Source organism: Theropithecus gelada, chromosome 20 (assembly GCF_003255815.1).
Source record: "Theropithecus gelada isolate Dixy chromosome 20, Tgel_1.0, whole genome shotgun sequence".
Classification (NCBI taxonomy): domain Eukaryota; kingdom Metazoa; phylum Chordata; class Mammalia; order Primates; family Cercopithecidae; genus Theropithecus; species Theropithecus gelada.
Window position 1 is genome coordinate 66,837,955 of NC_037688.1, and position 13,845 is coordinate 66,851,799.

Genomic DNA, 13,845 nt, shown 5'->3' on the forward strand with positions numbered 1-13,845 from the left:
CAGGAGAACTGGTCGAACCCAGAAGGTAGAGGTTGCGGTGAGAGAGACTGCACTACTACTGCATTCCAGCTTAGGCCACAGAGTGAGACTCTGTCTCAAAAAAAAAAAAAAAAAAGATTCACCATTATTGTGCAAACCATTGAGAAAGAAAAAACTACCCAAGATCCCCAGCTCAACAAGAAGCCCACACATACGGCTGGGATGGAAGGGCCTCCCGCTCGCCGCAAAGGCAGAGGAGAAAGAAGCCCATCATGAAGAAAAGGACGGGAAGGAAGGAAGCACATCTCAACTTCAGGCACAGGGCGGGTGGAAGAAAAACGAGTCTCCCCCGAGAATCTGAACCGCGGGAGCTGGGACACACACCCGTTAGCACTCTAAATTCACACCACCACGGCGGTCCAAAAATATCTCAGAATTTAAATGATGGGAATCCTCCCAGGTGAGTGGCAGAAGCAGATGCACGCTGTCTCTGGAGGAAGCTGACTTCAGTTCACCCACAGGGACAGCAAGATGCCACAAGGCTTAAGGAGTGCATCCTTCCAACTCGGCATCCCTGTAAAAGGCCATCCCTGGCATAAACACTAACAGCGGCTGGGTGCACAGCACACACCTGTAATCCCAGCACTTTGGGAGGTAGAGGCGGGTGGATCACCTGAGGTCAGGAGTTTGAGACCAGCCTGGCCAACACAGCGAAAGCCAGTCTCTACTGAAAGTACAAAAATTAGCTGGGCATGGTGGCGTATGCCTGTAATCCTAGCTACTCGGGAGGGTGAGGCAGGAGAATTATTTGACCCTGGGAAGTGGAGGCTGTAGTGAGTCAAGATTGCACCACTGCACACCAGCCTGGGCAACAGATCTAGACCCTGTCTCAAAATAATAAATAAATAAATAAATAAATCAACAGCCTATGCTCTGGAAGCAGAGGGGATGACCAGCAACTTCAATCTCACGCCTAAGTACTCCTGTTGCGTTCTACACAGATTGAAGCACAGAGTTCACAGGCTCTCTTGCCACTTTTCCATGGGTCCCCTGTGGGATCAAAGTCCCCGGGTTAAAATACCCTGCATCTTTTTTTTTTTTTTTTTTTTTTTTTTTTGAGACGGAGTCTCGCTCTGCCGCCCAGGCTGGAGTGCAGTGGCCGGATCTCAGCTCACTGCAAGCTCCGCCTCCCAGGTTTACGCCATTCTCCTGCCTCAGCCTCCCGAGTAGCTGGGACTACAGGCGCCCACCACCGCGCCCGGCTAGTTTTTTGTATTTTTTAGTAGAGACGGGGTTTCACCGGGTTAGCCAGGATGGTCTCGATCTCCTGACCTCGTGATCCACCTGTCTCGGCCTCCCAAAGTGCTGGGATTACAGGCTTGAGCCACCGCGCCCGGCCATGCATCTTTTAAAGAAAGGATTTAGTATACATTATAGAGTGAACAGGAAAAATAATCAAGTTCCAAAGACAAACCTTGCCGTTCACAGAGAAGCCAGTGAAGACAAAGTTGATGTCCCCGCCCTTTGTGCAGATGTCACTGACTCCATCCACATGGAGCTCCACGGTCGTCGGCTCTGAGGGATGAAGCGGGGGAGGAAACAGGGGCACAAGACACAGAGGCAAGCTTAGTTGTGGGGTACAGTGAACCTAAGTAGAACGTATTTTTATTGTTAAGTTTTCATTTTACTTTTGAACACTTAATACGCTCGTGTGTTTCCAAATCCAGAGGTACAAAAAGGTATTCAGGGAAAAGTCTCTCTCTCACCCCTATCCCCCTAGCCTCCTGGTTTCCTGCCCCAGAGGGAACTCGTGTTTAGAGTATAAAACAATTTTACGACGGCCTTTCAGCCAAGTTGTATCTCAGAGTTCCAGTGAAAATTCAGTGAGCACCAAATAACTGTATTTACTGAATACTCATCACCGACCAGGCACTGAGCTGAGTGCCTTTAATCCTCACAATTATCTTCAGAGGCAGGCAGTAATAGCTGCAATTTACTGAGGGGTAAATTAAGGCACAGGAAGGTTAAAGGAGCTCCCAAGATCACAGAGCTTCTGAGTGACAGAGCCCCAATTCAACCCTAAAAGTCTGGCTGTGGATCTGTTCCCTTACCAAGTGCATGAGCTCAGCCATGTTAAACCAGGACCACAAACTCCAAGGCCACAGGGGCCTCACAGGTTCAAAGTGAGCGGAGTATCCTCAGGGGGACTATGGCAAATTGAAAGGGGACAACCGCCACTCAAGTCTGCCAACCACTGCCATGCTTTGCCAGAGCTTCCAACTTCTCCGAAAAACTGGAAATCTGGATTTTATATACCATCTCTTGATTTTTCAATATCAGCAATTAATTCCATTTTTTTTTTAACTGAAGAGTTCATCATAATAGGGGTTAAGGTTGAGTTTTTGAAAGATTAGGAAGAATGTGGAGTAATGAGTAGAGAAAAAAAAGAAAAACCATGAGATGAGATTTTCCGGTAAGATGAATTACACACATGCTTGCACACGCATGTGCACACACACACACGCAAAGACTCCAATAAAAAATGGGCAAAAGACTTGAACAGGAACCTTACAAAAATAGCTAGCCCATGGCAAATAAACATAAACATACGAAAAAGTGTACAACCTCATTGGCCATCAAAGGAATGTAAATCAAGGCCACAGTGAGATAATACCACACCCCCACCAGAAGGGCTAAAATTATAAAAGCTGACGATACCAAGTGTAGGCTAGGATGTGGAGCAATGGAAACCCTTGTACACTGGTGGGAAAGCACAAACTGGCGCATCCACTTTGGATGTTTGGAAACACCTAAAGCTGAACATGTATCAACTCTATGGTTCAGCAACTTTACGCCTGTGATATACTCAGCAAAAATGCAGACACATGTGTATCAAAATATACATACAAGAATATTCACAGGAGTGCTACTCTTCAGTGGCCAAAATTGGGAAGCAACCCAAATGGCCATCAACAATAGGAGAGATCACTGATATAAAATATGAATATAAAATATAAATATAGGCCAGACGTGGTGGCTCACGCCTGTAATCCCAACACTTTGGGAGGCCAAAGCGGGCAGATCACTTGAGGTCAGGAGTTCAAGACCAGCCTGGGACAACATGGTGAAACCCTCTCTCTACTAAAAATACAAAAATTAGCCGGGTGTGGTGCTACACACCTGTAATCCCATCTACTCAGGAGGTTGGGGCACAAGAATTGCTTGAACCCGGGCAGAAGTTGCAGTGAACCGAGATCACACTCCAGCCTGGGCAACAGAGCAAGACTCAGTCTCAAAAAATGAAAAAAATAAATAAAATAAAATGTAAATATTTTATAAAATATAAATTATTTTATATTTATGCATCAGAATTCTGAACAGCAAAGAGAACGAACTAGAGCTACAAATGATACAGATAACGCTCACAAAGTTGAGTGAAAGAAACCAGATATTAAAAAGTACCCTGCATGATTGCATTGTATAAAGTTCAAAACAGACCAAATGGATCTTTAATTTGTAGAAGGTCAGGGTGGTGGTCACCTGGGGGGGTGGGGCGGGATGGCTAATGAGCACCCAGGATGGGGACTTCTGGGGTGCTGGTGAAGTACTATCTCATCATCTGGATGGTGAATACATGGGTGTGTTCACTTAGGGAAAATTCATCCAGGGCACTTTCCTGAAAGTATAATTCAATTAAAAAGCTCATCAACAGCACCAGTCACGGTGGGGGCGGTGGGATGTGGCAAACACAACACTCCTCCAGGCCACCAATCTGGACTTCTGCTTTGGCCATGAGCAGGGCTGCATTCCTCTCCAGCTTTCTGGAACGTACCAGCCAGGCACCCCCTCTCCCTGCCACCCCTGACTACAAACTGATAAAGAGATGCTCCCACAGAGCCAAATTAGCTGTCAAGCTGCCTAAGCTTCATTTTAGCCTTGGTGATGACAGGTGCTAAATTCTTCCTTGTCTAAGGCACAAGCAAGCCTGATATCAACAATGGTGGTCCCTACTCCTCTCCCCAGGCCATGGACTGGGGTCACTCACACCTGCTCTACTGAAACATCAAGAGTCTCTCCCCTTCAAAAATGTAAACTACATCAAAACAGACGCACTCTTCTGATCTCAACCCCATCCCCAACTCTCCAGCTATGCTTGAAGGCAGTTATATGAAGAAAGTTTGCAGCTTTTGTTGGGATGTGTGCAGAAGGGCTGTTTCTGAATACTGAGTGCTTGCTAATTACATGCCAGCCACTCTGAACACTCAGTATTGGTTTATTAATCTTCCAAGTACCCTGGGGGGAAGGGACTATAACGACCCTAGCTCGACAGTGAGGAGCAAGGCTGACAGCGGGGAAGTAACTTATCCAAGGTTATTTAACTGGTAAGGCTTAAGGCTGACAGTTTTCTCATCTCGTGGGACATAAATCTGGGTTTTTATGACAAATCTCACCATGTTTAAATGTTTCAATTAATTTCATAAAAAATAAAAAAACTGAGGGGGCTGAAAAAGAAGCCATCCTGGGACAGGAACCAAGTCCCCACTCTTGGTTTCTGTACAGTTCTACGGCCACATAATGAGTGAAACTGCAAGGGCAGAGTTTCCAAAAAGGTACCAGAAAAGATGCCTGTTTTTCAAAGGTGACAGAAAGCCTTAAGGTAGATTAAGGTATATCCAAACTCAACCAGAGTGATGAGGGCAGGGAGGGGAGGAATACAAACCCTCCTCCATACTGGAAATGATCGTTAATATTTTAATAGTTTATGCACTCTGCTGGCCTAAATTAATATTTGGCGTATCAGCTAATCTTTTACAAAGAATGTCTAGTGATTCAGTTAACTTACCAAAACTCCACCCTAGGGGAGGCTCAATCTTCAGAATGAAATCCCCCTAAAAGAAAAAAAAGAAAATGTAATTTCAGGAAATGAGAATTGTGACTCTGGTTTAATTTATTTTAGTGTTATCATTTCATCTAAAATTTTTACACTGGAAATGAAATTCTAAGGGCAAGCCTTGTTCTCCTAAATGGTACTGAGCACTGTGATTCTCTTCAGATGCTACAAGCTGAAGTTGCACACCAGAAGTTTTCATCTAAACAATCAGAAGACAGTGCTGAAGCCATTCATGAGTTCTAAAGACACTAGGTTCGGCCACTCACTGTCTTTTAATACTAAACATAAAGTCTCATTAAGCTCTCATATGCCTACAGTTGCAAAAGTTAGCATGTATCTTCAGGAACTAAAGTCACTTCTTAAAACTGGATTTGGCCAGGCACAGTACTTCACACCTATAATCCCAACACTGTGGGAGGCCAAGGCAGGAGGGTCACTTGAGGCCAGGAGTTCAAGACCAGCCTGAGCAACATAGTAAGACCCCATCTGTACAAACACATTCTTAAAAAATTAGCTGGGTGTGGTGGCAGGCGCCTAAAGTCTTAGCTACTCAGGAGGCAGAGGCAGGAGGATCATTTGAGCCCAAGAGGTCAATGTTGCAGTGAACCAGAATCACGCCACTGCACTCCAGCATGAGCAACAGAGGGAGATCCTGTCTCTAAACAATACATTAACTCATTAATTCAATAAATAAAATAAAACTAGATGTTACTTATCAATCTGCATTTTTTTTTTTTTTTTTTTTTTTAAAGACAGAATCTCGCTCTGTTGCCCAGGCTGGAGTGAAATGGTGCGATCTCGGCTCACTGTAACCTCCGTCTCCTAGGTTTAAGCGATTCTCCTGCCTCAGCCTCCCAAGTAGCCGGGACTACAGGCATGCATCACGACACCCGGCTAATTTTTTTGTATTTTAGTAGAGACAGGGTTTCACCATGTAGCCCAGGCTGGATTCGCACTCCTGAGCTCAGGCAATCCGCCTGCCTCAACCTCCCAAAGTGCTAGGATTACAGGCATGAGCCACCACATCCGGCCTCCTGGTTTCTTGAGACTGATACTGATACTATGTAAAAATTAATTAAACAGATTTCAGGACAGACCCAGCTAGTCTACCTCTAGAAATCAATCCTATGCATTCTAGATGAATAGTTAAGTTCAAGAATATTTCCTGGTGTGTTATTTTAAAATTACCATTATTTTAAAATTGGGGAAAGTCTATATGCCCAAGTAGTTAAATAAATTACAGTTTGGGTTTGACTCTGACACACTATGCAGCAATTAAAAAGACGGCAGTAGGCCAAGCATGGTGGCTCATGCCTATAATCCCAGCACCCTGGGAGGCTGAGGTGGGCAGATCACCTGAGGTCAGGAGTTCAAAACCAGCCTGGCCAACATGGTGAAACCCCATCTCTACTAAAAATACAAAAAAAAATTAGCTGGGCGTGCTGGTGGGTATCTGTAATCCCAGCTACTTAGGAGGCTGAGGCAGAAGAATCACTGGAACCCGGGAGGCGGAGGTTGCAGTGAGCCGAGATCGTGCCACTGCACTCCAGCCTGGCTGACGGAGTGAGACTCCATCTCAAAAAAAAAAAAAAAAACAGGCAGTAGATCTATCTATGCTAATGTTGAAAGCACGCAAGGGGGAAAACCAAATGTCCCTCTGGTGTTGAAAGCATTAACACGGGGGAAAAAATGAAACTGCAGAATAAATCCTATTGTTTGATTCCATTTGTATTAAAAACTATATCAAAATCAAAACTATGTATATTGACTATTTTTGCAACTTCCTATGAATCTGTATTTCCAAATAAAACGTTTATATGTGGGAGGATGGGATTGTATAGATAGAGGTGTTTGTGGATACAAATCTATGTGCATGTGTGCTTGTCTGTATTTGCATATATGCATATGCATATGTGTCCGTGGATATCTGAATAACTATAAGTAGAAAGCAATCTGTTAGGATGCACATCAAAATGTTATAAGAGGGCCAGGAACAGTGGCTCACACCTGTAATCCCAGCACATTGGGAGGTTGAGGCAGGTGGTTCACTTGAGGTCAAGAGTTCGAGACCAGCCTGGCCAACATGGTAAAACCCCATCACTACTAAAAATACAAAAAATTAGCCAGGTGTGGTGGTATGTGCCTGTAATCCCAGATACTTGGGAGGCTAAGGAAGGCAAATGGTTAAACCTGGGAGGTGGAGGTTGGAGTGAGCCAAGATCACACCACTGCACTCCAGCCTGGGCAACAGAGTGAGACTCCACCTCAAAAGAAGAAGAAGAAAAAAAAAAAAAAAAAAAAAACTTTATCAGAGGTTACCACTACAGAGGGAGGTAAAATTGGAGGGAAAAGGGTACAAATTTATTTCACATACTTCTGAAGACCTTGACTTTTTTTCACAAAGTTCATGAATTCATATACTACTTGTACAATTGTTTTAACAATACTTTAAGCTGCTTGCAAGTAACAGGTTCTATGAAATCAGAGTTTCTCAGCGCTAGCACTACTGACATCTGGGCTGTTGTGGGCGGCACTGTAGCACTTTTAGCTCCACGCCTGGCCACTACTCACTGGGTAACTGTAGTGCACAGCCAGATGTCACAACAAAAACGTCTCTAGACATTGCCAAATGGCCCTAAAGACACAGAGAGCCACTGTATTCGTCAAGGCAGTTTGTAAGTTGTCTCCCTCCGAATGTGCCTAGGATTACCATATTCCACCAATAATTTACCAAACAGATGAGCATTTGCTAGTGTAGGAAAGGGCATGGTGCATGCAGCCTGGTGAGGCACACTAGTGACTTCCCATCATAAGTGACAAGCAGTCACCTCTTACCTTATCATACAAAGGGATCATAAAATAACCATTATTAGGGGCACAGTCTGTCTGGTATTTCAAAGTCCCATGCTTGGTGTACAGCTTTATCTGGAAAGGAAGGAAGGAAAACAGAAAACATAACATTTCCTTTGGGAATGAACTACATGTGTTACACCTGAATACACTCAGTCAGTATGCATTCACTGAGGACCTACTGTATGCCAGCTTTTAACACGGAGCATTATTGGGGACAGAGGGAAATCAACAGTCTCTCCCAAATCACGTGACTCAATGTTTTTCAGATTAGAAATCACCTACAGCCTATTACAATGCCTTATTTTTTCAATGCTTTTCGGTTTATTTTAGTGGCTGTCTCTAGGTTGCTCCTGTAAGTTTCTGGGTCTAAAACAAATTTGCAAACTTTGCCATTAGTAAGGTGCTTATTAACATGCAAATTCCTGGCTGGGTGCAGTGGCTCCTGCCTGTAATCCCAGCACTTCAGGAGGCTGAGGTGGGCAGATCACTTGAGGTCAGGAATTTGAGACCAGCCTGGCCAACAAGGTGAAACCCTGTCTCTACTAAAAATACAAAAAAAGTTAGCCAGGCATGGTGGCAGGCACCGATAGTCCCAGCTACTTGGGAGGCTGAGGCAGGAAAATTGTTTGAACCCAGGAGGCGGAGGTTGCAGTGAGCCAAGATCATGCCACAGCACTCCAGCCTGGGAGACAGAGCAAGACTCTGTCTCAAAAATAATAATAATAAAATAAAAGTAAAGTAAAGTAAAATAAAATACAAATTCCTAAGGCCCACCACTGTTTCTCAACTAAAGGTCTGGAATGAGGGCCAGAGATCTTCCTTACTAGCTCTAAGTAATTTCAAATACTTGGAGCAACGTTCATCTAGAAACTTAATTTTCTCATTACTTTCATTCTCAGAAGAAAAAGAGACTAAAATGACACTTAATATCTGCCCTCTCCCCAAGGACTCTCTAAAACTCTTACACTCTGAGCATTACCAGACACAAAGTGTTAACCCAGTAAGATGCCCAAATACTGTCTGGGTCTTCCACGTGTCGTGTGGCCTTGGGCAAGCTCACGTTCGGTTTCTTCAGGTGTCGACAGAGAGCCACTCCCTTTCATGTGGTTGTACAGATTCACATCAACGCATACTAAGCACCTGCTACAGAATATGGATTCAAAGAAAAATCAGTTTGTGGCCAGGCATGGTGGCTCATGCCTGTAATCCCAGCACTTTGGGAGGCCAAAGAAGGAGGATCACTTGAGCCCAGGAGTTCAAGACCAGCCTGGACAACATAGCCAGACCTCATCTCTACTAAAAAAAAAAAAATTAGCTAGGCATGATGGCAGGTGCTTATAGTCCCAGCCACTCAAGAGGCTGAGGCAGGAGGATCACTTGAGCCCAGGAGTTCAAGACCAGCCTGGACAACATAGCCAGACCTCATTTCTACTAAAAAAAAAAAAAAATTAGCTAGTCATGATGGCAGGTGCTTATAGTCCCAGCCACTCAGGAGGCTGAGGCAGGAGGACTGCTTGAGGCCAGGAGTCGGAGGCTTTGGTGAGCTATGATGGTGCCACTGTACTGCAACCTGAGCAACAGCGTGAGACCCCGTCTCAAAATAAAATAAATAGAAAAAGCAGCTTGTATTACTATTTAATATCTCTCTCTCTGAAGAAAAAGGCAACAGAGTGTAACAGTCAGGGAACACACTGGGCTCAAGGAAAATTTCCCAAATGTACCTGCATGGCTCAACCACTCTGAGGCTCAGTTTCCAAGTCTGTAAAACGAAACAGTTGGATCTGATGCATCTAAAAGCCTCACCTCCAAAACGCTAATGTTCTGTGACCATGAAACAGACCATGACACGAGCTGCAATGAAACAGTCAAATCTTACCAGCTAAGAAGATGTACAAAGTGACTAACTCATAACACCAACATTTGGGAAAGGATTGGTGTGAAGTAATGTGGAGCCTGTATGTAAAGTTCTCTGAGGGCAGTGACCACAATTTACATTCCACAGTGCCTGAGACAGTGTCTTGCTTACTCTAGGTACTCAGTGAATTTGTTACAGGTGACAAAGAGATTCAGATACATGCATTTAAGGCAGGGACTGGAAATTCACCAGCCTAGAGGGGTTAGGGAGTCAGCATCAAGAGGCATTCATCCAAAGGGATTCAGATCACTACACAACCCAAGCCAGGTGTGGTAACCCAAAAGATCAGCTGGTTTTCCAGAGAAATAAAGAACCCAGTTTTTAATGTGAAACCATCTGATTGTTAAAGTATTAGCAACCGGTATGATTTTTTTTTTTTTAACTGTAAGGTGCCTGTTAGAGAACAAAATGTCAGTCTCATGAGAGTAGGGCATTTTGTCTGTTCTGTTCACTGTACTGCTATATCCACACCAGGGACAAGGTTTCAGTATGCGCAGGGACTCAATAAATAGTTGTTGACTCAATGAACACGATATAAAAGCACCCAGGAGGAGAGAAAGCTGGAGAAGAATGAAGGCAGTTGCTTAGGAACACAAAAAACACAATCAAGAAATGACTGTGGGGCCGGGCGCGGTGGCTCAAGCCTGTAATCCCAGCACTTTGGGAGGCCGAGACGGGCGGATCACAAGGTCAGGAGATCGAGACCATCCTGGCTAACCCGGTGAAACCCCGTCTCTACTAAAAAATACAAAAAACTAGCCGGGCGAGGTGGCGGGCGCCTGTAGTCCCAGCTACTCTGGAGGCTGAGGCAGGAGAATGGCGTGAACCCGGGAGGCGGAGCTTGCAGTGAGCTGAGATCCGGCCACTGCACTCCAGCCTGGGCGACAGAGCCAGACTCCGTCTCAAAAAAAAAAAAAAAAAAAAAAAAAGAAATGACTGTGAAACATCTTGATTATTTCTACGTCTTTCATAAAGTACCATCAGGACACAGGATGCCAATGTAATCTACATCAAGATGGCCAGTAGGAAATGCCTGATTTCAGAATCAGAATTACGAAAGAATGAGTGTCCCAGACCATCTGGACAGGCAGCCCTTGGGCTTAAGGAACACACTTCATAATGCGTTACAAAACTTGCTCTCTGATCTCAAGGTCACTATTAGTATGAGCGTGGGGGTGGAGGGGGGGTGTCTGTCTTTTCCTTCCTTCCAAAACCCCTGGAAACTACAAGTTGCAAGAGGCCTTACCGGGCACCTTCTGAAATGCCCTGTGCCATCTACGGTCATACCACCCTCAACGCGCCATGTCCCCAAGGCAGACCCAGAAGGTGGCATGGGCACCCAGAAACATGTACCCAGGAAATCCTAGGAGCCCTGCCACTGCCAGTGGGTAGATTCATTCAATGCCTGACCTCTGACCTCTTCAGAGTAAAAAAGCAGCAAGCAAGGGGGCCTTGAAGATCACGGATCCGCTTGTTAACGAAATACATCTGCTGGGTTCCACTGTTTCTCTCCCAACACCATCTTATAGGTACAAAAACTGAGACCTAGAGCAAGGGCAGGTCACAGAGCTAGTGGGGTGTGGAACTGACTCCCTGCCCCTCCCCCAATCCTCAGCAACCCGCTTTGCAGAACACAGTGCTTCAGCGTTCATTGCCAGCCCTGGAACAGCTCAAAGGTGCTTTCAGAGATCTTTGGGGTCTTATTTCCCAGTCCCTCTCTTTGGCATTTCCCAGCCTCTTCCTTCCTTTTCTCCTAAATTACCTCCGAGGCGCCTGCTCTTTTTCTCTTCCTTGTCCTACCCCAACATAAATCCCCTTCCAAAAACGAGGCCCAGGCCTTGCTCTGGTACCCTCCAGACTACCCGGACAAATGACCTTCTGCCCCTACCTTCATCCATCCCTTTCCTCTTTACAGGAACCTTTGAGGGTCATAATCCCACCGGGCTGATAAACATTTAACAGGACTACAACTTAATTGGAAAAAAAAAAAAAAAAAAACTTCAGCACAAATCTCTAGGGTAATTCCAATAACTACTCATTAAGGCAATCAGGGCAGCTGACAACTCTCCATTTTCAGAGGCGGAGGGGAGCGAGAGAAATAAAAAATAGCTTTCCGGCCCCAGGGTTTCCAATACTGATCTACTAGGTCAGAATCTACGGGATGGGAATCGATGCTCTTTAAAATCATGCCGCAGGGTTTGGAGTAGCAGTGGATCAGAACCTCGGGAGGGGTCTGGGCTGTGGAGTTTGGGGGATAAGACATGTAGTCTCTAGGTTCTAGAATATGGGTTTGGGGAAATCTGAGTTTCAGGTGGTCTGATTCGAGAAGATCTCGGGTCTAAGTTTTAAAGAAATGGGGTCTGGGCTCCAAGGAATTTGGGGTCTGGGTTCCGGGAATCTGGAGTCTGGCTTTTGAAGAACCTGAGGTCTGGCACCCCTCAGTCCTTACACAACCCCATGATAAAAACCTCCCCTCCAGCGCGACTGGGGAGGAGCTGCGGGGAGCCCGCGGACAGCATAGCCTTGGAAGAGGTACGGGCTCCAAGGACTCCACGCCGCCCGGCGTCAGAGACGACGCCAGCGCGGCCCAGAGGGGCTGAACCACCGGCCGGCGAGTCGGCGCCGGGCCGCGGGGTGGGCGCTCACCTCGATGAGCGAGTAGTTGATCTCCACGTCCGACTTGACGAAGCCCCCGCAGCCCACCACGATGTCCTCCGAGCCATGCGCCTGCCCCACGCCGCTCAGCAGCAGCACCACCGCGGCGGCGACCACCGCGGGCCCCGGCGGTCCAGCGCCCTGGCCCGCCAGCATGGCACGACCTCCCCCAGCTAGACCCTCCGCAGGCAGCCCGGTCCCGCCCCTCACACCCCACGCCGCAGACTCCTTCCTCCTCCTAGGGCGGCTGACAGCTCAGGCCCCGCCCCGCCGCCGCCGCCGCCGCGCACGCGCGCTTCGACCCCACGCGCATAGCGCCAGAAGAGAGAACTACAGCGCATGCTCAGCAAGAAAACTAGACCATCTCTGCCTTCTAGAGGCCTGGAGGACTCGGCGCACCGTCTGGCAGGTGCAACGCAAGGTGCAGGCCTACAGGGAGAAGCTCCAAAGATGAATTCTACTTTAGAATTCACCATCACAGCTGGAAAGGACGGGAGATTTTGTTGGTCGAATTATCTAACAACTTTCTCAAATCTTTCTGACCCACATATTTCGCAGGTGAAATATATAATCTCACAAAAACCTTTAGGGCTCACGCCTGTAATCCCAACACTTTGGGAGGCTGAGGTGGGCGGATCTCTTGAGCCCAGGAGGTCGAGACCAGCCTGGGCAATATGGCGAAATGCCGTCTCTGCAAACACACACACACACACACACACACACACACACACACGAAAAACGCTTTAGGAATTTGTGTAAGCTGGTGTATTTTTCCATGATAAGTGATCGATTTTTTTAAGCGAAACGTGTTAATGTTAGCATATTAAGGAAGGTATGTAAGATTTATCTTAATCCTAGCTCTAATAGCATATACCTAGAAACAAATTTTGATGAGTTTTCTTCCCCTAAGCGAGAAGTGCGTGCAGTCAGTTTACTTTGAATTAGCTCTGTAAAATGAAACATTATTTGCCTGAAAATAAGTTCAAATCCAGCATATTTTGTCCCAAGAGTGAATTCATATGTACACTGAATTTAACTACCAGTCATCACATCAAAATACACACCAAAGAGGCTGGGCGCGGTGGCACCCGCCTGTAATCCCAGCACTTTGGGATGCCAAGGTGAGCAGATCACGAGGTCAAGAGATCGAGACCATCCTGACTAACACAGTGAAACCACATCTCTACTAAAAATACAAAAAATTAGCCGGGCGTGGTGGCGGGCGCCTGTAGTCCCAGCTACTTGGGAGGCTTAGGCAGGAGAATGGCCTGAACCCGGGAGGCGGAGCTTGCAGTGAGCCTAGACCGCTCCACTGCACTCCAGCCTGGGTGACAGAGCAAGACTCCGTCTCAAAAAAAAAAAACACACACACACCAAAAAATTTGTTTTTCTAACCTAATATTAGAAATTCTTCCATTTTGTCTCAAAAAAAAAAAAACCTAGTGCTTTATTTTGATAGGTTTTGTTTTTGTATTTTGTTTCTAAATGACAAAGTAAGACTGGATTTCCCACTGCAATTTGCCATTGTGGCTAAAACTTAAGCAACAAACAA

General features: G+C 46.0%; 1 protein-coding gene across 1 annotated transcript in view; it reads right to left on the reverse strand.

The window, feature by feature from the left end:
* Positions 1 to 12,614, reverse strand: part of LOC112614832 (nodal modulator 1-like) — a 63,580-nt gene extending 50,966 nt beyond the window's left edge. The window contains exons 1-4 of the mRNA XM_025371565.1: positions 12,285 to 12,614; positions 7,706 to 7,795; positions 4,823 to 4,868; positions 1,454 to 1,554 (exon numbers count right to left, since the gene is read on the reverse strand). Coding sequence (XP_025227350.1) covers positions 1,454 to 1,554; positions 4,823 to 4,868; positions 7,706 to 7,795; positions 12,285 to 12,449 — 402 coding nt within the window. The 5' untranslated portion in view covers positions 12,450 to 12,614. The remainder of the gene's footprint in view (positions 1 to 1,453; positions 1,555 to 4,822; positions 4,869 to 7,705; positions 7,796 to 12,284) is intronic.
* Positions 12,615 to 13,845: the final 1,231 nt, after the last annotated feature.